The sequence below is a fragment of the Poecilia reticulata genome, linkage group LG14 (genome assembly GCF_000633615.1).
Source record: "Poecilia reticulata strain Guanapo linkage group LG14, Guppy_female_1.0+MT, whole genome shotgun sequence".
Taxonomy (NCBI): domain Eukaryota; kingdom Metazoa; phylum Chordata; class Actinopteri; order Cyprinodontiformes; family Poeciliidae; genus Poecilia; species Poecilia reticulata.
Window position 1 is genome coordinate 10,764,293 of NC_024344.1, and position 25,262 is coordinate 10,789,554.

General features: G+C 39.8%; 2 protein-coding genes across 10 annotated transcripts in view; both read right to left on the bottom strand.

The window, feature by feature from the left end:
* Window positions 1-382: 382 nt before the first annotated feature.
* Window positions 383-11,493, bottom strand: dpf2 (double PHD fingers 2). Of its 5 annotated transcripts, none has more exons than XM_008427713.2 (12): window positions 11,401-11,493; window positions 8,080-8,240; window positions 7,060-7,167; window positions 6,702-6,880; window positions 6,496-6,588; window positions 6,349-6,427; window positions 6,074-6,115; window positions 3,717-3,854; window positions 3,499-3,630; window positions 3,289-3,401; window positions 2,576-2,657; window positions 383-888 (listed from the first exon to the last, which is right to left on the bottom strand). In XM_008427713.2, exons 1-12 carry the CDS (start codon window positions 11,430-11,432, stop codon window positions 806-808), a joined length of 1,242 nt encoding a protein of 413 aa, XP_008425935.1. In that variant the 5' UTR covers window positions 11,433-11,493; the 3' UTR covers window positions 383-805. The 5 variants fall into 5 exon arrangements, with proteins under 5 accessions (XP_008425935.1, XP_008425936.1, XP_008425934.1 ...); XM_008427714.2 differs by having other exon boundaries at window positions 2,576-2,651; window positions 3,499-3,633; XM_008427712.2 differs by having other exon boundaries at window positions 3,499-3,633.
* A 621-nt stretch (window positions 11,494-12,114) lies between these two features.
* The window catches only part of sptbn2 (spectrin, beta, non-erythrocytic 2), a 56,172-nt gene continuing 43,024 nt past the window's right edge, over window positions 12,115-25,262 (bottom strand). For 2 of the 5 annotated variants that reach the window (XM_008427717.2, XM_008427719.2), the window contains 15 exons: window positions 24,601-24,879; window positions 24,390-24,520; window positions 24,098-24,302; window positions 23,604-23,978; window positions 23,274-23,518; window positions 22,583-22,721; window positions 22,378-22,462; window positions 21,558-21,754; window positions 21,256-21,383; window positions 21,098-21,173; window positions 19,856-19,933; window positions 18,132-18,310; window positions 16,359-16,532; window positions 16,216-16,258; window positions 12,115-16,105 (listed from right to left, as the gene is read on the bottom strand). In XM_008427717.2, the coding sequence (XP_008425939.1) occupies window positions 15,902-16,105; window positions 16,216-16,258; window positions 16,359-16,532; window positions 18,132-18,310; window positions 19,856-19,933; window positions 21,098-21,173; window positions 21,256-21,383; window positions 21,558-21,754; window positions 22,378-22,462; window positions 22,583-22,721; window positions 23,274-23,518; window positions 23,604-23,978; window positions 24,098-24,302; window positions 24,390-24,520; window positions 24,601-24,879 (2,538 nt within the window). In that variant the 3' untranslated portion in view covers window positions 12,115-15,901. The remainder of the gene's footprint in view (window positions 16,106-16,215; window positions 16,259-16,358; window positions 16,533-18,131; window positions 18,311-19,855; window positions 19,934-21,097; window positions 21,174-21,255; window positions 21,384-21,557; window positions 21,755-22,377; window positions 22,463-22,582; window positions 22,722-23,273; window positions 23,519-23,603; window positions 23,979-24,097; window positions 24,303-24,389; window positions 24,521-24,600; window positions 24,880-25,262) is intronic. The other 3 variants (XM_008427721.2, XM_008427722.2, XM_008427718.2) reach the window with 2 other exon arrangements.

Here is a 25,262-nt window from a genome sequence, read left to right on the forward strand (position 1 = left end):
AAGGTGGAAAAAGTTTTGAAATAARTCACTACATCACAAAAATATGACAATGTGAAGCATGCACGGCAGTGCATCACCATGACGACGAGTGCAGCTCGTCCAACCTGCCATCTTTGAAGCGGCGCAGCCTGTGGAGCCACGCTGATAAACATCAGAGGGATTCTATTTATACTTCCTGTTTGTTTTTGCTGTGCAGACGTTGAACCCTTTACAGGTGAAGTAAATCCCTTTCACCCCATCAGGTGGATCAAAACGTTCAGCAGTGCCACAAAAATCACGTGGTTGTGGCCTTTCTCCTAATATGATAGCTAATATTAAACACAATCATTCCTTTTTTCCCCAAAGCTTTACATACATAATAATTTTTTACCATAGAAATATATAAATATTATAAAATGTATTTGTCTTTCACTATGATCAAGCTTTTTAAACTCCATAAAATCAGTACATTACAGGACAGAGACGAAGCTTTAGCAACTTTAGGTATAAAAGCTGAACGCAAAGTGGAAGTTTGGCCATTTATGACGCGTCTCTGAAACAAACGATGCCAAACTGGCTAAATGTGGCGAGTGGATGAAAATAAAAACCCGTTAGACTGGATCTAAGGCCGGAACTGTGTAACAGTCATAATCTGGTGCTAACTGAGGCCAGTCTGATCAGGCGTTCCTCCCGTTTCCAGAATACACTCCACCCCCGACGCCGACGCCCGGTTAAGGGGAGGGAGGAGGTCATTGTGTACCTTGAGGGGTTCACCGTAATGCTGCAGGACGGTTGGGTGACGGTGGAGGGCGGGCCGGAGCGGCCATCACGACGTGGGAGCGTTCTGATTCTGGTAAATGGACGCCTTGTCCTTCAGAAGGTCCAGACATAAATGGCAGCTCCAGCTCCCTGAATGACGACAGAAAGAGTTAACGACCCGATTCAAGAAAGTTTTGGACATTATTTTTGCCTTATTGTTATTATTATTATTTTGCCGCCCCAGTCTTAGTGCATAGCTTTAATGTTTGTCTTTTTCTGATGATGGAACAAAATCACCACAGGATTGTATTTGGGCCAAAGGTTTACAATTTGCAGATAACACCTGTAGTCCTCCACCATTTTTCTTTCTTTACTTTATTTAACCGGCTAAAACCGGGATCCAGATCTCATTTGCAAGACAGATCTGAGCAGAAATCTGTGCAACCAAATCCCATTTAAAATATACACTTTTGAATGTTTTCTCAATATTTTCAAGGATTACTGACTGTAAGAGACCACCAGGTGGCGCTAATTTGTGCATATATKTTGTGAAAAACAAAGGTGTGACATCCTAAAATCAATACCACAGATATAAGTTAAAATACATTGCACATTTTTTTTTATTATTATTATTAAGGTGTTATTATTCAACAAACAAAACAATATAAACCATTTTGGAAAACGGATGGAAAAGTTTTCAGGCATTTTGAAGTCAAGATTTAAACAAAGTGGCCTTTAAGGAGTTAATTTCAGAAACATTGAATATTTGCTTTTCATGATGAGGATGAAATCTGATTGTAGTATCCATTTTGAAATATGTAATCATGGAATAAATATGTCTCTTTCTATTTATTGGAATGTTATTTTGTGTTCTAGGACAAAATGGCAGCAGATTTATAATAAAATCTGCTGCCACATAAAACTAATAATAATGGTTTGCAGTCTCTAGAGAAGGTTTACGAGGATATTTATGATAATTTTTGACCATACTAAAATGTTTTGTATGCTGGAGCACTAAGAGTTCCTTTTACTGGCTGAGGTCGACTCCTGGGCTCGACCAAAACCAGGCAGTGYATCTCCACACAGAGCAGCAGGAGTTGTTTCTGCAGAAAACCTGCTTTAATAACTCTTTTCTTCCCAACTTTTAGCAAYAAAACGCATTTTGCAAGAAATTTTAACTGTTTATAAATCACATTCTGTTGAAATTAAAAAAAAAAGGTCTATAAGGTATCTAAATTACTTAGCAGTGAGTGTATATATATATATATATGCATGGAGGCCTGTCGCAATAAGCAATAAATCAATTAACTGCCTGGTAATTTAAAAACAAACTCAATTGTATAATTTATTCTTTTTCCCTTTTCTCTGTCTTTCTACCAAAACCTTCAAGGTTTCCTCAGAAAACCCACTAAGCCCAGTGGTTGGGGCAATCAGTGGTTGGGCCCGCCGAGTTTCTGAGTTAAAAATGTTAAAAGTTGACAGGAAATTTGAAAATATCACTTCATAATTATATGTTACTGGAAGATTGGAGGATTAATATCTGAACCCCAACTCTAAAGTCTTAAAACATGCAAACAAACAAGAAAACGAACTGTCTCGTTCTATGAGAAATGTGTTTGATTTTTCCCCATTTACAAATTCTAAGAGGGAAAAACAACGAATGAAAAGAGCGTTTTGGATAAATGGTTTCTGTTTTTATCAATCTATCAGCATTTATCAACGCCCGACTGTCCTGATACAGACTCTCCCATTAATTCTGAATTAAGCTTGATTTGTGCACACGGTTTTTGATAAAAGAGGTCCATTGTCTAAAACAGTGACTCATTGATGAAGTTACCTTCTGGAGGTTCAGACATCGGCGGGTTGAGACAGTACATGTGATAGCCTCGATCGCAGTCATCACAGAAGAGAAGCTGATCCTTGAAGAAACACAATCAGAACTCATGAACTTTCTTAGAGAACTTCTTTGGCCCTTAAATTAAACTCTGTAAAGGACAAATCCAGCTTAAATACCAAACATTATGATTAATATTTCTCTGAAAACTGAGTCAGACTGCTGAATCCCATTCATTCACACCAATTCTTGCACATAAACTCGACATAAACCTGTATTTGTGCATGTAAACAATTCTAAATGATGCAAACATCAGMAGAAAATATGTTGTATGATTCTTTAAAGAAATATATTAATAATTAGTTTGGCTGCAAGTATAGCCAAGTACAGGGCCTGATACAGGAGGAAGGAGCCCCACCTGTAAGGTCTTTTTTACAACAAACAAGTAAACAAACAAGTAAAAACTTTTAGACTTTGTCCACAAAAAAATGTTTATTATACCCTTTTCTATAAGGTTCCTAATCAAAGCTGCATAAAAAGACAAAAGATGTAGACTACAAAGAATTAATAATGGCCAAAATAATAAACTAAAYAGTTCTGGGGCCTCCAAAGCCTGGGCTGCTGCCCTGTTAAAGTAATTCACTTAAAACTGGGCAGTTCTGCAGAGCAATTCCTGCATTTCAGAGTTCAGCTCCACACCAACATTAGAGACTCACATCATTTTCAGAGGTACCGCACATGTTGCAGCATTTGCACTCTATGCACTGCCAGCGATACGTCTTCACAGCAGCCATCATTACAGGAGTAAACTGCAGGCAGGAGGGGTGGCCTGTGTTCACACAGAGGAACAGAAACATTCTCTCAGATTAGCGAGCCGGTCTGTGTGTGCAGTATAAATGCCTCTTTCAAAAACCTCAAGGACGTACCGGAGCGTCCACAGTCCGAGCAGGACACCAGCTCCTCTGATTGGCCCGTCTTGTGATTGGTTTTGGAGTCTCCCAAGCAGAAATCGCAGTAATTGTTAGGCAACGCAAGACCGTCAGGGCCTTTTTTGGGAGCTGCTTAAGGGAATTTAAAAAATAGTTATTAGTTACCAGTAAAGCCTGGATTGTTGCACAGCAAGTCTCTGGTGCTCGTTTCTTACTTTTTGGCTCCTCGGGCAGCGGGAGGGTCGGCTCGTTCATCTCCAGGTCRTCCWTCTCCTCGCCCTCCTCCTCGGCCAGGTGGGAGTGGGCGTAGTGGTAGCTCAGGCCTGGGCGGTTCTTGTAGCGCTTCCCACAGACTGACACCAAAATAAGAAAACATATTTTCAAAAAGACGAAGAAAAAGCACAAAAACCACAGTGAAAGGTGAGGATCTGACCACAGCGATTCAGTTTTGTTGTGCCACTGAAATAAAAGACCTGCTGTGTTTCTGAACAATAAAGTGCTTTCTACATGTTAGGACTGCGGTGGTTTGAGAGAAGACTCTGTTACACGGTTCATGTGGGGAGAAGTGATGATGTGTGAGACAAACAGGAAATCACTTTTAACCCACAAAGTTTCAATGTTTTTTGTTTATAATGAATATTAAAGTAGGAACCGCATTACAAGCTGAAGTAGAAAAGGGGAAATACAGATGACATGTTCTGCTAAATAAAATAAAAAAGTATGAATACTAGACAGTATTCATACTGTCTAGTTTCTACAAAAAAAAAAAAAAATCTGACAAGTGCGTCATGCATTTGTATTCTGAGCCAGAACTTGGTTGAACCATTTTTCACTGAAATTACAGCCGTAAATCTATCAGGTTGTATAGATTTCAGTCCAGGGACTGAGATTTATGCCATTCAGTTCTTTGCAAAAAAAAATAAAAAATGCTCCAACATGGTTAGATTTGATGGAGAGAGTTTGTGAACACCAGTTTTCATGTATTGCTTGAATTATAGATATTAACGTGAATGCGCTCTAATCCGACTCATTTCTCTGGAGCTATGGCTGTTTTTACGATTGTTATCCAACTGGATGTTTTTTCCTAAATGTATTTTGTCAATCCTGGCAGGCTATCTCGTCTCTGCTAATAAAATGCAAGCCCCCAGCATGATGCTGCCACCTATATATTCCTACTACTGTGACGTTGTGCTCGGGGCGATGTGGGCTAACTTACCACCACACAACTTTCATTTTGATCTCATCTGACCGGGCGCTTTGTTTCACATGTAAGGGGCAAAAACATGACAGATGGGAACTTTCAACAACGTTTTTTCTATTCTTCCACAAAACATACGCATGTCCAATGCATGACTGAAGGCAGGAGTGCTGACAGATTCTCCTTCTTGAACTGGGAATCTCTGCAGCTCCTCCAGAGCTACCGTGAGCCTTTTGGCTGCATTATGATGAATGCTGATTAATACACACATGGGTGACTTCAATCAATGTATAGAGGAGGAGGAGGGGGCGAGGACAAAATGCATGCCACACTTTTTAGATTTTTACTCAATAAAATATTTAATAAAATCACATATTTTCCTTCCACTCCAGAATTGTGCACCACTTTCTGGTGTCTATTATGTGAAATCCCAGGTAGATGCACTAAAGTTTGTAGTAATAATGAGACAAACAGTGAAAAGGTTCAAGTGTCATGATTATGTTTTGCAGGGTGCGGTCACTATTTAGGTTTAGTTTGGTAATAAACAACTAAGGGATGCCGTAAAAACTATGAAATTATTCAGCTTCACAGAAAGCATCAATCTTAAACATAAATGATAGGTTGGCATAATTTTAAGTAAGACTTTTACAACTGAGATGAAAAACCCTCCCTCCAACAATAATCCCCTGGTTTTAACGTGCTCTATAAACCACTGAGATTAAAGGAGATTATGTGATACCAGGCATCCCCATCTTAAAAACAGCACAAAGATGAAACCGTGTGAAACTGCCGCTCTCAGAGGGTGGGGTTGTTATGTGATGTGTGTAACAAGTCAAAGACTACACCAAGCTCTGCTTTTTATTTTCTCAAAACGCTAACCACCACATTTCATCATCTGTCAACCAAAATAAGCATCTTGGGTGAGAGTTTGAAGATCTAAACAAGCACATCAAACCATGTGACGGTAGACGGAGGCTGAACAGACTGAAAAGGTCATGCAAACATCAAACTGACTCAGTATCAAAGCAAAGGCCTTTAGAAAAAATAGAATGTGAAATGAGTGAATGTTTAGAAGGGTGCAAACAAAAACGGGGACAAAAATCAAACCTCATGCATTAACTAAGAAGTTTATCTGGAAAATTTGCTGACACTCATCTTCAAGAACTAAACTTAAGATGAGAGCTACTGAAACCTTCAAAAGCTGGTTCATTACATTTGGATATGAGAGTCTATGTTTATGGCCAAGCGAAACTGCAAGCAAAGGAAAAATCCCTTCTTCCAGAAAAAAAAAAAAGAACAGTGACAGTACATAAAAATACATACATCTACTCAGTTACAGGCAATGAGAGGAAGAAGTGATGAAGAGAAATCTACCTCTTTCAGAAGGTTTTGAAATGTGCTTTTGTTTGATAGTGTCTGGAAGAGAGAAGAGAATCAGAGGAGAGCACAGACAGAAGCTCAGAGAAACAGAAACAGTCGGTCAGCAATGAAAGCGAAACCGCTTCAATGGAGGGAAGAAAAACAGCTCAAGAGGCTCAGATTCTCAATTTGAAGACAGCAAAGAGGTGGAGGAAACAACAGAACAGCAACAAGAAGCAGCAGAACTTTAACTAGCTTTGTTAGGGGATTACTGTCGCATGAGGACTCACTGTCACAGGCGTAGGGCTTGTCCCTGTCCTCCAACGCTGCCGTGTCCAGCTTCTTCCTGCCGCTACCCACTCCTCGACCCTGCGGACGAGGCTGGAGTCAACCCAAAGTCTAGATAAAAGAAGAAAAAACACTCGGTTCACCTTTACCTTCCCTTTCCCTTTGCCTCTTCTTTTAGGCGTGTCTTCCTCGTAGTCTTCGTCATCCAGGTCATCCAGGAAGTCGTCTGGCTCGAGGATTCTCTATGTTGAAGAGAGGAAGAGGGTGGAAGGTAAATAGAGCGGACGTCAAGTCCAGGTTAAGCATCTCATTTAGTGTCAGCAGTAAATGAGATGTCGGGAGTGAGAACAGGAACCTTTCTGATCCGGGTGGCGGGGTTCAGGCTGCCAGTGTAGTCGCTCTGATTGGAGTCTTCCTCTGACCCCCGGATGTCCGCCGGGGTCCGTTTGTCCAGAGGTTCCCCCTTCAGCAAGGCCTCCAAGCTGCTGCCATCCGACGACAGCAGGACGTCCTTCTTCAGCCCCAAATCTATTTCTAAGAGTAAAAAACAGATCGAAACAGAAACTTCTTAATACTTTGCTTTGATGCTTCAACATAAAAGTCATTTTTTTCCCATCGTAAATGAAGTGAGGTATCCAGCAGCTTTACCAGACATGTTGCTGAAAACCTAATTAAACTGAGAGCAAGTCGAGTCGAGCTCGTTGCCGTGGTACCTGACTTAACAGGAGGGAAGATGAGGCGCGGGTCTTCTGGGGGATGAGATCTCCGTTTCTTCCTCCACCTCCTGGCTGGGTACGTGTAGAGCTGACCTGGAGCCATGCCTGAGGAGAGGAGAGCACGTCACTGACCCGTCCAGATCGATGGACGCTCGGCAGGCTAATGGAGGCACTCAGACTAAATGACTCAGCAGCGGCTTCCTTCCTAATGGAAGATGCCGTATTTGATCCCAGTGTGTTGAAGTTGTCTCTTTGTAGCATTCAAAAGGAAATTAAAGCTGGCAACTCCTGCTGCTAACCCAGCTGCAGCGCCTGGCAAAAGTATTTACATCCCTTAAGCTTCTCATTTTCTTACTTTATAGCCACGAAATGATACAACTCTAGCTCAAAGGGGTTGCAAGTTTTTTGGGAGTACATCTCTCTGATCAGCTTTATTGTCCTTGCTGAACAAAAGTATTCCTACAGAATAATGCTGCCGAGAGAACTGCTCAACATTTTTACATCTTTCTTCCATTAAAGCCACAACTGTAGGAACAACTAGTAGTTACAACGTCAACTGATTCTCAATCCTGAGCTCCTGACCTCTGCAGATGATGAAATCCATACAAAATGCTCAAACACAAGTTTGTGGTTATTAGGAGAGTAAATGTGGAAAAGATGAACAGGTAAGAACGCTTCTGCAAAGTGTTTACATCTTCTTAGATTTCTACTTCTTACAAAGGGTGGAAGGGCTCAGAAAGGACTTTTGAAATCGGTTCTCTTTGTTGCATCTGTGTGACGATAATCGAACATTTCACCCCCTCTCCATTGGAAGCCATTGTGCGTTTGGTCTAAATTTTGTGGGTGTTTTTGTTTAAGCAGGAAACACCAGGATGCTGCTGCAGAGGGAGATCGGTTTGGTGTGTTTGCGCGAAAACAAACATCCGAAAACCATCTGACTGCATGTCGACAGTTCGATTTCGGTCTGATTGTGCTAAGCTCTGTTAAGTCTCTAAGAGAGCAAATCTGGAGTATTACCAGGGCCCCGGTGTCTCTTCTCCATCCAGATGTAGCAGTTGCTCTGAGCCACACCGGTCTGAGAGTCCAGGAACGGCATCCGAACGCTCCTCTCAGCGCACAGCCTGGCGTTGTAGCTGTGACACTGCTCCAAGGCATCTCTGTAGTATTGCTCTCCCAATCTGAGCAAAACAGCAAGTTGCAAGAAGTTGAAATATTATATTCATAAGGAAAACTCCAACAGCGGTTTGGTACCACGAGTCATTTCTAATAAAAAAAATAAATGTGTGTGTGTGTAAGGGTAGGGGTTCAGCCTCATCAGTGTTTCCTGAGGCTCATCTCACTGCTGCACAAGCATTTTTTTTTTTTACAGTGGCAGCGAGAAACAGTTGGCGACATTATTTAAAGTGATCACAGTGACAGGCCGGCCGCAGCAGCTGGGCCTCAATCAAGACTCCAAGGTCGACAAAGTCAGACCAGGTTATTTATGAACACACTTAAAGGGAAGTTACTGACTGACTCCTAACAAAATGTGGATAAAAGGGAAAATCAAGGAAAACATATTAGAAATATACAGCTGTAGTTACGACTCAGTCTGGATTTATTACTTAAACAAATGAACTCAAACAAGCTCTGAGAATGTCAACTGTTAGTGAGGTCTAAATATCAAAGAGCTGTGTTTTTATCCATACTTCCTACTTTGTAGAAGAATTACAAGCAGAGTAATAAAAAGCTGGATCTGCGAAACAAACTAGCCAAAATGTTTTCTTCCACTGCAGGAACTGAGCTGCAGTTGAGCAAGAGACTGGCCACTACCCAACTACCGGCATTTCAGCGGTCGAGTCTACTTCCTTAAAGTTACTGCAGTTAAAGACAGAACCTAACCGTACCCAGCAGCCCTTGAGTGGAAAAAGCTGACAAGAGTATTAATTTGAATATCAATCATACAAAAAAAAAAAAAGTTTCCAGTAAGAGAATGTCACTGCTCAGTTCAGAAAACTGAGTCATGAGCTCAACATTTAAACTGCATYTCAGTATTTACTTCCAAATAAATCTGGTGCTGAAGAATGCGACCTGAGAATACAGTGAAATGAGTCAAATGTAACCATTTACTGTCCGTGCCAGTCATAGATTTACATATGACGTATTGTTTCTAWTAATATATTAAAGTTCTATTGTGGATAAAAGTCTCAGTTTTTGTTTTTGACAAAGCTTCTAGCATTATCCTTTGACCATTTGGCCATTGTTCTTATCAAACTTAGTAGGGCTCATTTAACTTGGTTGGTTTTCCGGCAAAGACTTTGCTTTGAGGAAGATGTCATGGTCAGACCAGAAACAGTTTAATCTAAGCTAACTTTAGCCATTTCAAAAGATTTTGGATCAATGTCCAAATAGTACACCCAACTTTGTTTCAGCCATGGGATCCAAACTGTCACCCTCAATGACAGATTTGCTAGGATGACAAAGAACAACCACAAAATGACAAAAGTTAAAGTCTAACGTAACAGGAAGTGACAACAGCACCATACTCCAAAGAAAGGGCAATTTAACATCAACATGAACTGGGAGTATAGGAACTAAGACAGAAATGCTTGACATATTCAAGCTTGAATGAAATGTRGTACTTTCTTCTGGAGAAAAATGTTTGAGTTATTATGCWTAAATGACAAAAATGAAGTTTGGATACGTCAAAGTAAGGACACTTACCTCGACCTGACAGTCTTGTTCTACTACCAGTGCTACTGGAATGTTGCACAAAATGAATGCTATAATAAATACAGAGGTCTACCCTTAATTCAAATTAACATTAAAATTAGGACCTGGTTGTTCCAACTGGRCAATGATCGTAAACACAAAACAAAATTGCTTGGAATGGATAATACATTCCAAACAATGTTTTATCTTTAGAAACAGTCCTTACTGCAACCCTATTGAAAATGCATTAGTTATGATTGTAGAGGAAAACCATCCTATTTAAATACACTTCAAAAATGGCAAGAAAAGAGATCATATATGTAGCCAAAAATATGTTATGTCATTTGATTTCTCTGCCACTTGTTAAAGGGGATTAAACAGAATGTTACTAATCAGGATTCAGGGTTTCCCCCAGTGTATTATAAGCCTGGCRGGCCACCAGGCTCTACTTGCRGCCCCCTCCCCAGGCTAAGCATTGCTTATTTAGTTAAGTATTTTAAAATGTTTGCTTTTTTAAAGACTTTATAGTTGGTGTTCAGGTATAATCGCCAATGTTTCAAYAACACATAATCATCAAGTGATATTTTTAATTTCCCTGCCAACTTTTTWAACTCAAAAACATGACAGGCTGCTGGATGAATGACTGCCCTGACACCCAACCACCTGGCTTAGTAKGTTTTCTAGGGGAAACCWTAGGATTGATCAAGAAATTATAACTTGTATGTATAGATTAATCCACAGTTTATTAAAACTCATGCACCTAATTCTTGCTTTTAAAAGTTTATTCAAGCTATAAGTTGTAAACCCATTCCACCTTTAAATAACTGTTTAAATGACTCCTTAAACGATTAAAATCGATCTCAAATGYATGCTTATAAGTGTATGGAAAGTTTGACAGGAACTGGTGAATACAAACATACATTTAAAAAGTTATCAACGCACGTTTTACACATTTTCAAAACATTGCCGAGGTTATTTGAGGACATGTGTCGGTATGGCGTGTGTGTAATCTCAGTTAAAGGCTTGTAATTAGAGTCTGACATTAACCAGGGTTCAGGCTGCACCGCTGCATCATGAGGGAGACAGCGGAAATGGAGGAACGTTTGAGCTCACGCACACGCCTCATCTAAGCAATAAACTTTGCACCTCAAAAAGAGTTGCAATAATCTGATCTAAAGCGTGACAGCCACAGAAGCGTCTAAGCTTTCAAAATTAAAGAAAAAAAAACTTCACCACCAGTGTTTCATTCATTAAAAACTAGTCGGCCAGTTGTCATAAACAGCGTTGGACTCTTTAGCTTGTTAGCGTGCGAGCCACCTAGCTGCGTCGATCGTTTTACCACAAGGACGTAACAATTAATGACACCGACGCTACAAGGAAACTTCACACACGTTTCTCAACACATGTTAGTGACTCGTGTGTGTAGAAAAGTATAAGTTGCGTGTCTGCTAACTTCCACTTCCATTCCAGGATGTAAAAAGACAGACACGACGCTTCGACAGCGTTGGCTAACCGCACTAAAACAGAATGCTCCTAAGCTAGCTGGCGAAAGAGTCGGTGAATGAGTAACTATACAGACGTAATAACGTGACTGAGGTGAGCGTCACCTTTATAGGTATAAAATCTGCAAGGAAGTCCAGTACTTACAGTTTGACAACATTCTCAACAACAGCTGCCATCTTGCTTTAAAATACGGGTAAAGTGCCTGCCGGGTAATGAGTGCCCCCTGTCTGGACTTGTAGGCAGGTGGAGCAGGAGCTTGAATTCGTGCGCCTCCTAGTGGCGAATAGGAGTCATTGCAATTATTTGGTTGACATTTTAAAGAACGTTTAGGTTTTAGTTTTGTGTTTTTCTTTTGCCCCAAATKGAGTTTTGTCAATGACGGCAGGCTAAAGCATTAACAATTAAACTGTTTAGTATTTTATCACATCAAAGCAAAAAAAAAAAAAAAGGAAAAAAAAAAAGTTTATTGGGACAACATAGGTGAAGGGGGTGTCCAGTTTTACACCTGTAAGATGTTTGCCTCCCTCCGAAAGTTTCCATGGGGATTTTGGCTGCTTTCCTGTATAATGTCCTCCATTTCGTGTCAGTTTGGACTGCATTGCACTGTGTATATAGTTTTGACTGCTGAAATTTATGCATTTTTTTCACTATTTTTTGTTGAATYCTAATAATATAGACATTTTTGTTTGTTAAAAATGTTGAAAAATTAGGGTGGGAATAGTCTGAAGAACACTAGTCTGAAGAATCTGTTTGGACATCAATTTAATCCCTCTTTTTAGTCTGGAACATAAKAAGCCATGTGAACCAGCATAAAAAAACCCTCTTCACAAATAATAAAAAAAGAATCCCAACCACATGTGTTGATTAAACCGTTTTATTATTCCTAATATTAGATGTAGATACACAAGTCAACAAACAGTATTTTTTGATTTGTAATGAAAATGCTCCACAGCACACTGACATCGTGTGGAAGAGTCTGGCATTACAGACACGTACCTGAAAAAAAATGGGACAGCAGTTGTAATTTTTGCAATAAGTTGCATTAGTAACAGTAGTAGTAATAGTAACAACAGTAGCAATAATGGTCATAAGAGCAATTAATACAAGTAGTCGTATTAAYAACTCTGAATTACAGAGGAAGGAACAGACATTTGTCAAAGGTACTGAGAAATGAGAGAAGAAAAGGTTTATCAAATGCTGCAAGACAGACCACTGGATGAAAAAATACAAGCTCCCATTGGACAGCAAATATTCAGCATTCTTCTGAAAGAGGAAGCTCAAACTGTCAGCAGTCTATATTCAACCACATCTAATACTTAACATGTAAAAGCTGTTTTTCTTCATCGATACCAGTACTCTTCGATCCAAAAACCTGCTTGACATCAATAATGCATACTTTTTATGTTCTGGTCAAAGCTCACCAGTAGCACAAAGTTATATATGTTTTAGAAAGGATGCAATACGCAACATCAAATCATAGCCAGTTGAGGACATTCCCACAAGACTGGAGTACCAAAGTCATATTAATGTGAGTATGCGTGATACAGAGCCTGTGTACAGTATGTCAAGTATGAGTTAAGCTTCACTTGACCAATTTGGCCAAATTCAGTTGAGTTCATTCACATTCAAACGAGCCAGTATGAAAATACACTGTGTGACCTCTGAGCTGGAGCTCAGCAGCATCAATCGGATGCGGTATTAAATGTTGGGAGAACGGGTAGCGCTGGGAATCGCACCAGCTTGTCCACCGGGGAGGAACGATGCCTCTCTTCCAATTTGTGCCAATTGCGTTGGCTCACGTAATGCATGTTATGTGGTTCTTTATTGTGGCTTAATTTCAGGCAACCGAAACTGAAACTGGAAGCTCTGTGTCATACCTGGAATATTCAGTCCTACAGATAGAAACAGGTGTGCTTTATAACGTTGGGGCTGCCTGCTCTTAAGTAATCTGCGTTCAAAAGGAGTTCAGGGATTTCCTATATCTAAATAGTCCTTGTTTGGACAAGGAAAAGAAAACCAGTTGGCTTAAAAGGTGAAAGTTGCCTCCTTGCAGTTTTGTACCCCCACTTTGTACCTACATGTTGCCATTTCATTTCATTCCATGTCAGACCAATTATCTTTATTAATGATTGGGAAAAATAACCATGAAGTCTACTCTTCACAAAATGACCAGCATCGCTTTCGAGCTGATTTGTGTGACCAGCCTGCAGTTCAGATTGACTAGCATGGGGCGATTAGCAGTCTTGAGATGAAGAGGAAGAAAAAAAAAAAAAATCTTCAACACCTTCCTCTTGTTTACAAAAAAACAAAAAGGATTTTTGAAAATAACCCTACCTGCGAAAAACAGAGTCATGGTGTGAAAATGAACCTTTTTAAAACTACAGCTGAGCAGCATGTCTGTTAAGCAGCCTACTGCAGGCTAGCTACCAGAGCAGGTAACCAGACTAATTAACTAGCTAACGGCTCGTATTGCTCTATAAAAACCAAGAACAGTAAAAAACTATAATATTCTGCATGGTAAGCACTTGAAAACTACTAACAATAAGACATTATCACATATGCTCGTTTTAAATGTTGGTTGAAATTATGTGATACCTTGGTATTTTTTTTTAACTCTGATTAAAAATACCAGCCCATGCCTAGGTGTGACGTCCATATAGGTAAATACTTTTACAAGTCATGCCACTCAAATTTGTAGGGGTACATATACTGTTAAAAACAAACAAACAAAAAAAAAAACACACGCACAAATTGCAGCTTCCGTCTTAAACCGTTTACTTGGTTTCATGTACGTTCAGGTGCAGCTATGAACAGTTGTGTAAATTTGTACTAATGTCTACATCTTGTAAAGGTCCTTTTCATAAACAATATTTGAAGAAACCATCACCTAGTATTTGCTTACATTTGCTATGCTAGAGTGAGTTTCTCCCTTTTATCTGCCAATTACATCTAATTGTTACGTCTAGTCCTGATTAAGAGCTGATGTTTCCAGAATAAATTAACATATAAAGTAGATGGTAATGCTCAGATACGTACAATAATCAGCCCACATTGTCATGCCATATATTAAAAAAAAAAAAAAAAAAAGCAAAACAGCTCATTAAACTAACTGCATGACCGTTTTCCTCAGTAACTTGGCTGCTTGTAAGCAGAGCTCCTCATGGTCGCCATCATTGTATCTAGACTAATAATCCACTGACATACATTAGGTCATTGCCACAGGGCACATGGTTAACATTCACTTCTTTGTACTAAGAAAACTTTAAGACTGTTTCAAATGAAGGGTGTGTTTGTAAAAAGAGATCAGAATAAATGTAGTGTGTTCAAGTAAAGGTCAGGCTCATGTCTGGTTGTAAGAGAGCACCTAAAGCGTCTTCATCAATGCCCCTCCTGTCTCACTTCCACTCCCCTCGCTTGAAATGAAATCTGTCCTTCAGTCCTGCCCTCATCACCGCAGTCTGCCGCCACAAAATGTGCTTCAGCTTCTCATCTGCAAACTGTCCCCAAAGCTTTCATTTCGGCCAAAACAACGGAAAATAGTTTAGGAGACTAAAACAAAGAGGAGTAAAATAATGTYTAGAGGAATGTTACTGGTTCAGCCWCTGTAAAGCGAAAAGGAAAAGTAACATTTTCAGAAAATTACTCCAGTGATAGTTTGCTTGTGTCTGGTTTTCGAAAAGCAACATCCATCTGACCGTATTTAATCAGGAACAAATAAACATGCAAAATCCACAGCACCACAACTCACACACGCTCACACTAGAAAACTAATCKCTGCTTTRTGAAGGAAAAGAAAATAACGTTTAAAATCAAGCAGAAAAGATCACTCAAAAGAAATAATCAAATGCAGGCAAAATCRAAGATGAACAAGAAAAAAGAATTATAAGACCACTAATTAAATATATGTATATATGATTTTCCCAGTGGTACCTGTGATCATTTAACGCACACGGCTAAAACTCGAGCTTTATTTTTGTTGCAAAACACCTCATAAATGTTCTTTCCTAAAGGGAAAAAAAAATAAAAAATACAAGGGCAAGACCAACATTCTCCACTAGTTGAACCAAATTTGTTTCTCTCCACAACATAAATCAAGTCATTAGCTAATTAGTTTTCTTCTCAAACCATACATTGCAAAAGATAAATATTAATAATAATATTAATCAAGTTACTAACATCAACATAAAAACAAACGGATGTTATCGCCCCCCAAACAAAAGAGAAAGCTTGTGAGGAGTGGAAAACAAAAAAACACGTTCCGCAGTTTTCCTGGAGACTCCGTCCCACTGGGAGTCACTGTGAGACGATTCCTGCAGGCGACGAGCCGCTTCAGTCGTCTGACCTGTTCAATCCATCTGATGTTACCGACTAACAARCTTGTCTGACGCTAGTCTGGTTGATAAATGCGAATATTAAGTATGGATTGGGAGAAAATAAAGTAAACAAGAGATTAAAGCGCTGAGGGGGACAAACAGAAAAGGAAGTCAAAAAAGGATCGAAGAGTCCCAAGTGACAGATCTGTTGGCAATTCCTCGGGTYCTGCATGGGGAACAGTGCGTCTGTCTGACCTGTGTGTACCTTTCCGTCCGCCTGGCTCAGTCTGTGGAATTTTCTTTRATTTTGGATGCTTCCATTTACAAATGTCCTATTTCTTCTTGCCAAAGAAGCTGAATCTCTTCTCACGATCCTTCTCTTTTCCCTCTTTGTTGCGCATGGTTACGCCTTCTCCTGAGCTTGGCGAGATGGGGGGCATCGTCATGGCGCGGCTGAGTCGGGGCGCCCCCGGCGAGTCCCCTGCTCCCGATGGGATGGAGCCAGCAATGGACTGAATCCAGGAACTCATTTCCACCTAAAAAACAAACAAACAAAMAAAAAAAAAACACAGCAGAGGGTTTATTATACCGCATCATTCATTTTACTGCAGACGCAGCTTTAAAACGACAAGTCTGTACATCTCACCTCATCCTTGGCTTGGAACAGATACTCTTTCCCATCTCCTAGCCTGCAGGCACATGAAACAGAAAAATGACTCTCGCACTCATTTATTGATACCAACAGGTGGAGTAAAGTTAAATATTTGCTTTAAATTATTTTACYCTCACCTGAGCTTGAATACGTGTTTCCTCTTTTTATAGTCGTGGGCTACTTCACACACAGAGCCGTCCAGCCCAATGGGAACCTCTCCATGGTATGGGATGCCATTACTGGCACTCTTGCTGTCTTTATAAAAACCCAGACTCCCTTTTCTAAGAACGCAGTACACGTTCTGCCACGATCTGTTGGAGCATATTAGTCTGATTAGTRTGAATGATCCAGTTGTTGACATAACAAAATAGCTTAAAAGAAAGTTATAGAYATATTTATTTCACAGCCTTATTTGAAGGATTTATAATGAAGTGAAAGTTATTRCAATTGCCACGGCAACAGGAGTGAAAACCGGCTTTTGACACCAAAGTTGACCAAATCTTATAAATAAAAACTAGATAGACTTTAAGAGTAGCACACACCTGGGTCAGAAACCATCTTAAACGGTTTACAAGTGTGGTGTCCCAAAAGTTAGAAAGTTTTGATACAAATACATTTCATTCTTGAATAAATTGACATCTGCTTATGWACTCGGGAATAAAGTGACTGAAAAAACTTGGATGGTTTGATTCAAACAGCTGATCAATCATTTAAATAAAACTRCACATAAAATATTTGATTCCTAAATACATAACACACAMAAATATAGAAAATGAAGGAGCAAATTAACACTATTTTTAAGGGGTTGTGCTTCAAGTTGCACATATAAGTTRACAACACCTAAATGTTATGCTAAAGTGGCCTGTTCCTCCAGCCTGTAGTCACTCCTTTTACAGCTCTCTTGTGTAATCGTAGTAAATCCAGAATGAAAAGAAAAGCAGATGGCTGTTCAGGGTGAGTTTAGAATCTGAATTAGATTTTCAAGATGGACTGCTGCAAGTCAATGTTTGTCCTGTTCCAACTTTTTATGCTTTACAGAGAAGCTGCATGAATAAATTATCGTGCCGTTTGGCTGTGTCAAGAAATTTGTAATTAAGAGTTTTGACTGTTGAGCCGTATTGTTAAACTAAGTATAGATGAAGCTACTATGGGAACATGTGTCTGTGTATTTTGTGATAGTTTAGTCTGCCTGAAGTGAATATTAGTGTTTAAATGCTTTTAAGTTTTTTTTTTATATGGATAAATTCTGTCTAAAATAACAGTAAATGATGTTGCACTATTTTTACAATATTCCTCCAAACTGACTCTAAAAGTTGGTCAAAAGCTGATRAATTTTTATATTTGTAAAAATTAGAACTAATTTTAAATWTTATACAAATGTTTTTCATTACACAGATTCATTTCACAATAATTTTACCAATATTTTTAATATTTTATGTGATTCAATACTTTATGATATTGATAATAACCAGATGGCTTCCCAAACTCTGAAAATAATTACATTTAAAATGAGGGGGAAAAAAGTTAATTTCTGTTAGAGTGATTATTACAKTGTAAGTGTTGATGTTATGCTTTATCTCATTTGGTTTACTTTGTTAAATAGAGGCTTTGCAAATTACAGACTGACAGAAGTAGTTAATTTGTTCTCTGTTCTGTTTGTAAAAAAAAAAAAAAAAAAAATCATGAAGAGTACACCTTTAATTACTTTGCATTTACTTAATTATTATTTGTAATAGCATATCACAAAAATTGTCTTTCAAAAAAGTGTAAGAACTTTGAATAAGATCCACAGCCATTAGAATGTGTGTGGTCCAAGCTCCATCAAATGAAATATAAAGTGCTCTTCAGCTAATYAAATTTGTTCCCCAGTATGTAAGCAGGTCACCACTCTCTCTTCACCAAATTCCTACCTGGTAGCTGCCTTTTTGTTGTGGGTCTCCATCTCCTGTTTTCGGCAGAGGATGCCCTCCATGGTTTCTGGCTCGGAGTCGGCACCGCCTCTGCTCGGTAGCGTGGCAGACGGCTCGAGGCGAGAGGACGCCAGGCCGCTGTCTCTACCAGGTCCATTAACCGAGTCGGACTCTGAGCCCTGTGGTTAAAACCAGACCAAAGTGGTAAGGCAGGAAATATCAGAAAAAGACCAAGGGAGCAGCAAAGCAGTCGTTCACAGCCAAACACAAAAAGCCGTAATGATGCTTGCTTTAACACATTGCATGATAAACTGAGGTACTGAACACGGGGGTCCACTGGATTCATTTCATCACATGGTACAGAAGAGGTTACTACTACATTATAACTGTGCGACAAACTTAGCTACTCACAAAGGAAACATACAAGAAGCACTGACCAGCATAAGCTAAACATCCTAAACACATTTTGAGAAAAAAACCCCAAAACAATTCAAATTATAACCTACTTAGTAAAACCTCAGTAAGTTTAGTTCCACTTTTCCTTACAATCTTTAAAAAACAAAGGACAAAATGTAGAGCTGCACAGAGAAATCTGCCAATTTTAGATTCATCAGACCTGCTGATTAAACAAAAAAAAAAAAAACACGAATTTTTTTAATTCACCATATTTATTAAAGCCAGGCAGAACTTGCAACACTGTGTGTTACTGCATAAAGACGACTCAAAGAGATCTAGGCAGCTACTTGAAAGGAAACATGTTTTCAAAGAGACGGTACGTCGTGTCTGCAGCTCATTCAGGCTGTGAGAAAGTGAAGAAGTGTGAGATATCAGGAAGGCTGAATAGAGGTGCTTTGTTTTATCCCTTTGAGTATCTATATCCTATCCACATTGAGACTGCCGTTTTAGTAATAAAAGCCACTGAASCCARAATAAAACTTCAACAATTTAACTTCCATTTGCCTTAAAATCATGTTGAAAGCTTGTTTTTCAACRACTGCTTTCTTACACAGTAGTGCCTCTCRTTCGATATATCGATGGATGGACAGCAGAATATTTTAAAATTTTGTTATAACTTGTTTTATTACAGTTCTGAAAATGAGTAGGAAAATTCTTATGTTTTCAACTAAAAATGAAAATAAATCTCTAAGCAATCTTTGAAGTTTGCTACGTTTTTACTGAATGAAATATACAAAAACAGAAAATATGACTTAATTTAAAAATATCCAACTTTTAACAGTATTGAAACTAAGAAGGCTCTTATTCATCTCTTTTCCATCATTAAAACTTTTCACCACTCAAAGCTTTAACTGCTTTAAGCAACATATACACTCAGAAGTAAACATACAGACACTACCACAAGCCACATAGAAAAATACCACTGAACAGCTGTGATAACCACCACATTTACTCTGCCCCACATTTAGAGACTCCCRTCCTGGTCAATACAAGCACATACACAGCAGCCGCAAACTGCAACATCAGAGCCATGACAACAACCCGTTCATGAATGTGCATCATGCTTCTTTTTTTTTTTGCAGCAATGGGACTCATTAATGAAGCTGTGTGGTTCATTAATAAATAAAGCAGTGGATGCAAAGAAGCAATGGCTTCTTAAAAGAAGAAGTACTGCCGCTGACCAGGAGCTGAGCGGAGGCTGTCAAGAAGGTGAGGGGGTGTTTTGGGAGGGGGAGCTACAACAAAGCTGACCATGGCTCATTACTCACACGCTCCTGCTGTTTGGGCTTACACACACGTTTAGGCTCTGATTTCTTTCCCACTGACAACGGCAGCGATAATGACTGCTGGCAAGAATGCAATGAGAAATTGTTAAGAGTCCGTCGCTGGCAGACATTTCAATGTTAGTTCGGGGCTTGAACTTTTTTAGTTCAACAAAGATACCAACACATCACGGTCAACAGCCATGATCAAAATTAAAACATATCCAGGTCACTTTGTGATGCTTTTGATGAGACAATCAGAACAGACTGAACTACATCTATATAAAACTGCACCGTTTTCCTCCCAGGCCCCTCTCCTCCTCCGTCAAAGATAAAACTGTAATTTATTTATTTTATTTTATTTTTTTACATTTTTTCTGGGCATGTTGCTCCAGTAAAGACAAAATGATAATTCTATAACCTAACCACTTCAAAATGCAGTGAATGAAAAGCTTTTTCACATTTTAAAGCATTACAACCATATAGTGCCATGTAATTTTCTGGGATCTTTAATACATTGAGMGATTGGAGCAAAATTGTAAAGAGGAAGGAAAATACGACAGATTTCAGTTAAAAATCTGAAAGGTGTGGCAAGCAATTGCCCTCAGCAGGAAAATCACATTTTCCTTCAATTACAGTTGCAAACCGTTTAGGTTATGCCTCTAGCTTTCCACATCTAGACTTGAATTTTGCAGTGTTCTTTGAAAAGCAGCTTAGTCTCARTTTGGATGGAGAGATTCTGAACACTGATTTCAGGTTTGTTAGATTCTCAAATGGAAAAGGGTCAGGATTTGTACTAGGTTGTTTCTAAACCAGTTTATTGTAACTCTGGTGTGTTTATGTTTTTAAGGTGGGAATAGATTTCTGACAGCACATTACCAGCGCCGCCACCATGTTTCATTGTGGGTCTATCACCTAAAATCCCAGTAAAATACATCGAAACTTAAGATTCTAATGCAACTTTTGCCAGGCATTTTTTCTATGTTAAGTTAAGATACAACACAGCGGTATGACAACCAAGGACAAACAATTAGAAATACTTTTCATATGAAGCGATTTTGAATCAATGGAGTTGGAATAAAATTGGACTTGGTCAAATTTAGAATATTAACAGTAATTTTAAATGATTTATTCAAAATTGAAAACACATTCCAATAACCCACTCGAATCATAAATAAGTACAACATGAAATGAGGTCAACAGCATGGGAAAAACACGACAACGTTGGACAAGGCAAACCTGTCTCACCTGAGACGTGTCATTATCGCTATGCACTCCATTCACTGACGCCGATTGATTAAGTGTCGTCTGGTCCAGACTTGTTCTATGTTTAAAAGACAGATGAATATCATGTGAACGGAAAAACAGGTTTGGTTTTGCCGCCTGCTCTTTCAAACATCTCCTACCTGGCTGCTGAATCATGTGGCTGACTATCTGGCTCAGACGGCCCCACCTCTTCTACAGGCGGAGGAGTAAGAGGTCGCCGTGCTCTCTCCTCTTCTTCTCGCCTCCTCTGCATCTCATGCTCCTCCAGCTGGAGAAAAAGACGACTCAAACTTTAATTGGCTGTCATAAAGGAGGTAAGAAACATCCTGAATTTGTCAGGCCACTTCCCAGAACTGCTAAACATTTTAATAAGAAAATCTTTCAGAAAGTCCAGGCTGAGTCGGCACCCTGACTTCAGAGGGAAAGCGATCATTGTACTTACTGTGGTAAGTTTTTCGAGCTGCACAAAGCGTTCCTCCCAAGCTGCAGCGAGTTTCTCGAAGGCTTCGTGGCGCTTAATGAGGCTCTCAACCTCGTCAACGTTGGCACCAAGCTCCGCCGCTCGGACAAGAGGTTCTTGCCCTGCCAGCCACGACTCTGCCACGTTGGCGTCTCGTCCAAACTGCAGCACCTCCAGCACTAAAGCAAATACAAACATCAAGTTAACAAATACTAATAAATCATGAAATGTGTTAAGAGTCATAATATAATCTATTAGAGCTTGCTTTACAATTTTGGTAAGAAGACATTCAAACCAGTAGCAGGACTGTGGTAACTCATTTAAGTAAGATGGAAATGATAGTGTTGGAGAAAAACAAACATGACGTCAATTAAAAATGGACTGATCCCACATCAGTTAGTCAAATGAATGCAAGTATGCCTACTTTTCCAAAAGGTATCTTAATAAAATAGCTGCCGTTGCAGCATTATGTCATTTAACAATATATTTCATAACTTCCTTATAAATCTATGACTACACCGTACAACCATTTTTCCCCAATAAATATGAAATGATGCTCTGTGTTCTTTCCTTCCAATAGCCCTCCAGCCTAAACCTTCCCATTTGCATATCTTCCTTTTTAAACCTGCACCTACATGCTTGCCTGTTGCCACATCACAGTTAGATTAATTAATAAGGCAATACAATAACCTTTTGTTTCAAGACAAAATACTCTTTGAATTTGAATTTATATATAGCTAGGTTATTTAATAATGTAGTACTCCAAATTTCCTTTGAAATGAAATGAAATTTCTATGCCTACCAATTTGTAAATGGTCCATCTTCTCCTGCCACTTGCTGTTGATCTCATCTCTTTTTTCCTGGAGCTGAGCCATTTTCTCTCGGATCTGTAGATTAAAGGAACATTCATTCAGTAAACAGGGTATTGAGCTGTATGGTATGAAGACACTAAAAGCAGGTTATTGTGTTCCCTCTGAAATAGTTTTCCTTGAATCGTAGCCAAATACCTCRTCGGATGCGTAATGGTTCTTGTTGATGAGGTCATTCCCCATCTTGGTGGAGGCAGTGAAGCTGTCTGCTCTGGTCTCAATCTCCGATTTGATGCCCTTATGATTGACGATGACTAACTCAGCAGATGATACATCCCTTAAATAAAGCAAACAAGAGAGTTAGTGTTATTATCAGTTGGGCAGAACCGACTTACATTTATTGATGTAATAAAAATACTTTTAGGAGTATTTTTTACAATGCTGTACTTTTTACTTTTACTCGAGTCATTTTATTATGATATGTCGCTACTCTTTAGTTGAGTAAAATGTCTGGATACTTTATACACAATTAGTAATTTCTTAAAATAAATAACAAGCTTGTTTTAACCAAAAATTCACCATATACTGAAAGAAATTGTTTTGGAAATTTTTTTTGTGCCTAATTTTGTTATTTTTCAACCATATTATTTATATGAATTATTTTCCTTTTGGTCTTTAAAATGTCAAAATTTCCACATAATGTCCATCTGAAATATGACTGACCTCTGACCGGGGTCTTTCTAAGTGAAGACTCAAGACATACATCAGTACCCGAGTAGGCTTTTTACCAAATACTTATTTACCCTTACTTGAGAATAATTTTTGGGTACTCTACCCACTTCTGGTTTTTATACAAGCCATTCCAGTTACTGGTAAATACTCCGTTTACCTCGGGCTTTCATGCGCGTCGATCTGCACGTTGATGCCGTCCATCCAGAGCATGAGGTCTCGCACCATGTTTAAGAAGCGGAACTTCTCCACTGTGTCCAGCAGGAGGAGCCTGCGGGCTTTGCCGGCCTCCAGCAGCCCCTGCCAGGCAGTTGTCACGGCTGTTTCACTCTTTTGAATGTCATCTGCTTTTTCACCGGCGTAGGCCTTCTGCAGCCGTGCTGCATCATCCTGCACCTGGTTCACCTTGGAGTTAAAAGAGGAAGAGAAGGTCTTCTGTGTTCTGATCTGAAGCCGCTTTCGAAATCTAACAACACATCTTTTCACTCACTTGTCCGCTGAGGGCCTGGATGTCATTTTCAAAAGTGTTGTGCTGTCTGTGGAGATGCTGGACCGTGTTTAGATCCCGGCCAAGGTCTGAAGGCACCGCCTCCTTCTTCTCCTTGATGCGTCCAAGCACCTCCATAGCATCTTGATGGAACCTGTGCAGCTCGTAGGAGGCGGCTAACATTTGCGTGCGTGTGTCAATAAGCTCTAGCAGGTCAGCCCAGGCCTCATTTAGACCGTCCTTCCATTCTGCCACGCTGGCGTTCTCAGGGTGACCGGACTCGATGAGGTCATCTGCCAATGCGTTCACGCCGTCTACACGCTCCTGGCCGATGGTGCTGGTGTCACGAGCAAACTCACGAAATTTGTCCCTCAGCATCTGTGAAAAGAAAGAAAAAACAGAAATCGGGGCAACATAATTAATTCAGCTGAATTTCCAAGAGCTTTCGCATCTTCAATTGGACAGAGAGAAAAAAAAAAAAAAAAAAAAAGACTCACCGTGACATGTTCGTAGTCTTGTCCCAGTTCATGGGAGCCGGCGACCACCTCCCTCTCAGCGATCCATTGCTCCAAGTCATCTACCTCTCGCTTCAGCTGCGTCAGCCGCAGCCGTTCCTGAAGACGCCCGCGGCGCTCCTCTGCCAGGTCTTTGAGGCCGGCGTACAGCTTGTCTACCTGGGCTTGTCGCAAGGTGATTCTTTCACTGTTCAGTTGAGATTAGGAATCAGATGTATTAGTTATTAAATGACAACTACTTMTTCAGGTTGAAGAGTAAGATGTGCTTCCGGACCTCTCTGGGTGCTCGCTGGTGACCATGAGACGGCTGCTGTTGGCCAGCTGGTGGATGGTCTGGGCGTAGTCCTCCAGGGCCTGTTCTAGGACCTGGTGTTTCTTGACCATTGCCAGAGCACTTTGCTCGTCCTGGGTAACAAACATGGATGATTATATTTCCTAAATATACAGGATTAACAACGATCTGTTCATCTTTGTCTCACRTTTACCTTTGCTTTCTCCTCTGACATCATGTGCAGCTCCTGCTCCCCCATCCAGGCTTCTGCTTCGGCCGCATCAGCATAGAACTGCTGGGCGCGATTGGCCTCGATCAGACGGTCGTGACGCTTGTCCGTCTCTGCRATCAGCTGGTCCCATAGATCCCTGAGCTGCTGAAGGCGTTCCTTCAGCAGCGACTGCCTGTCGCCGTCCACCTGGCTCTGATCCTCGCCTCGACGGTGGATGTCATCGATGCGGGGCTGGTGGCCCTGGATCTCTTTCTGCAACGTCTGTTTCACAACCAGTTCTCAGATTATTTCTACTGGAAGGACGGCAGTTTCTGAGGGATCATGAATTACTGAGCTTCCTGCATAGTTTCCATTTCCATTCTTTTCCAGAGTGACATTTGAGTATTGCGGTAAAAGATTGGCCTTCTATGGTATATGGACCCATTTAGATGATGTCCGATTTAAAATCACTTAGATCTGTGAGATCTAAGATATTATCCTACTCAAAATATCAGGAATGTCTCTTGATTTTATGATATCAAAATCTATGCATTCATTTAACAATTTAAATAAACAAGTTATTCAGAACATTAGATTTTTATCAAACTGACAGTCTAGAAATGCAAACACTCAATATTCTTTTTTTTTATATCCACACACACACA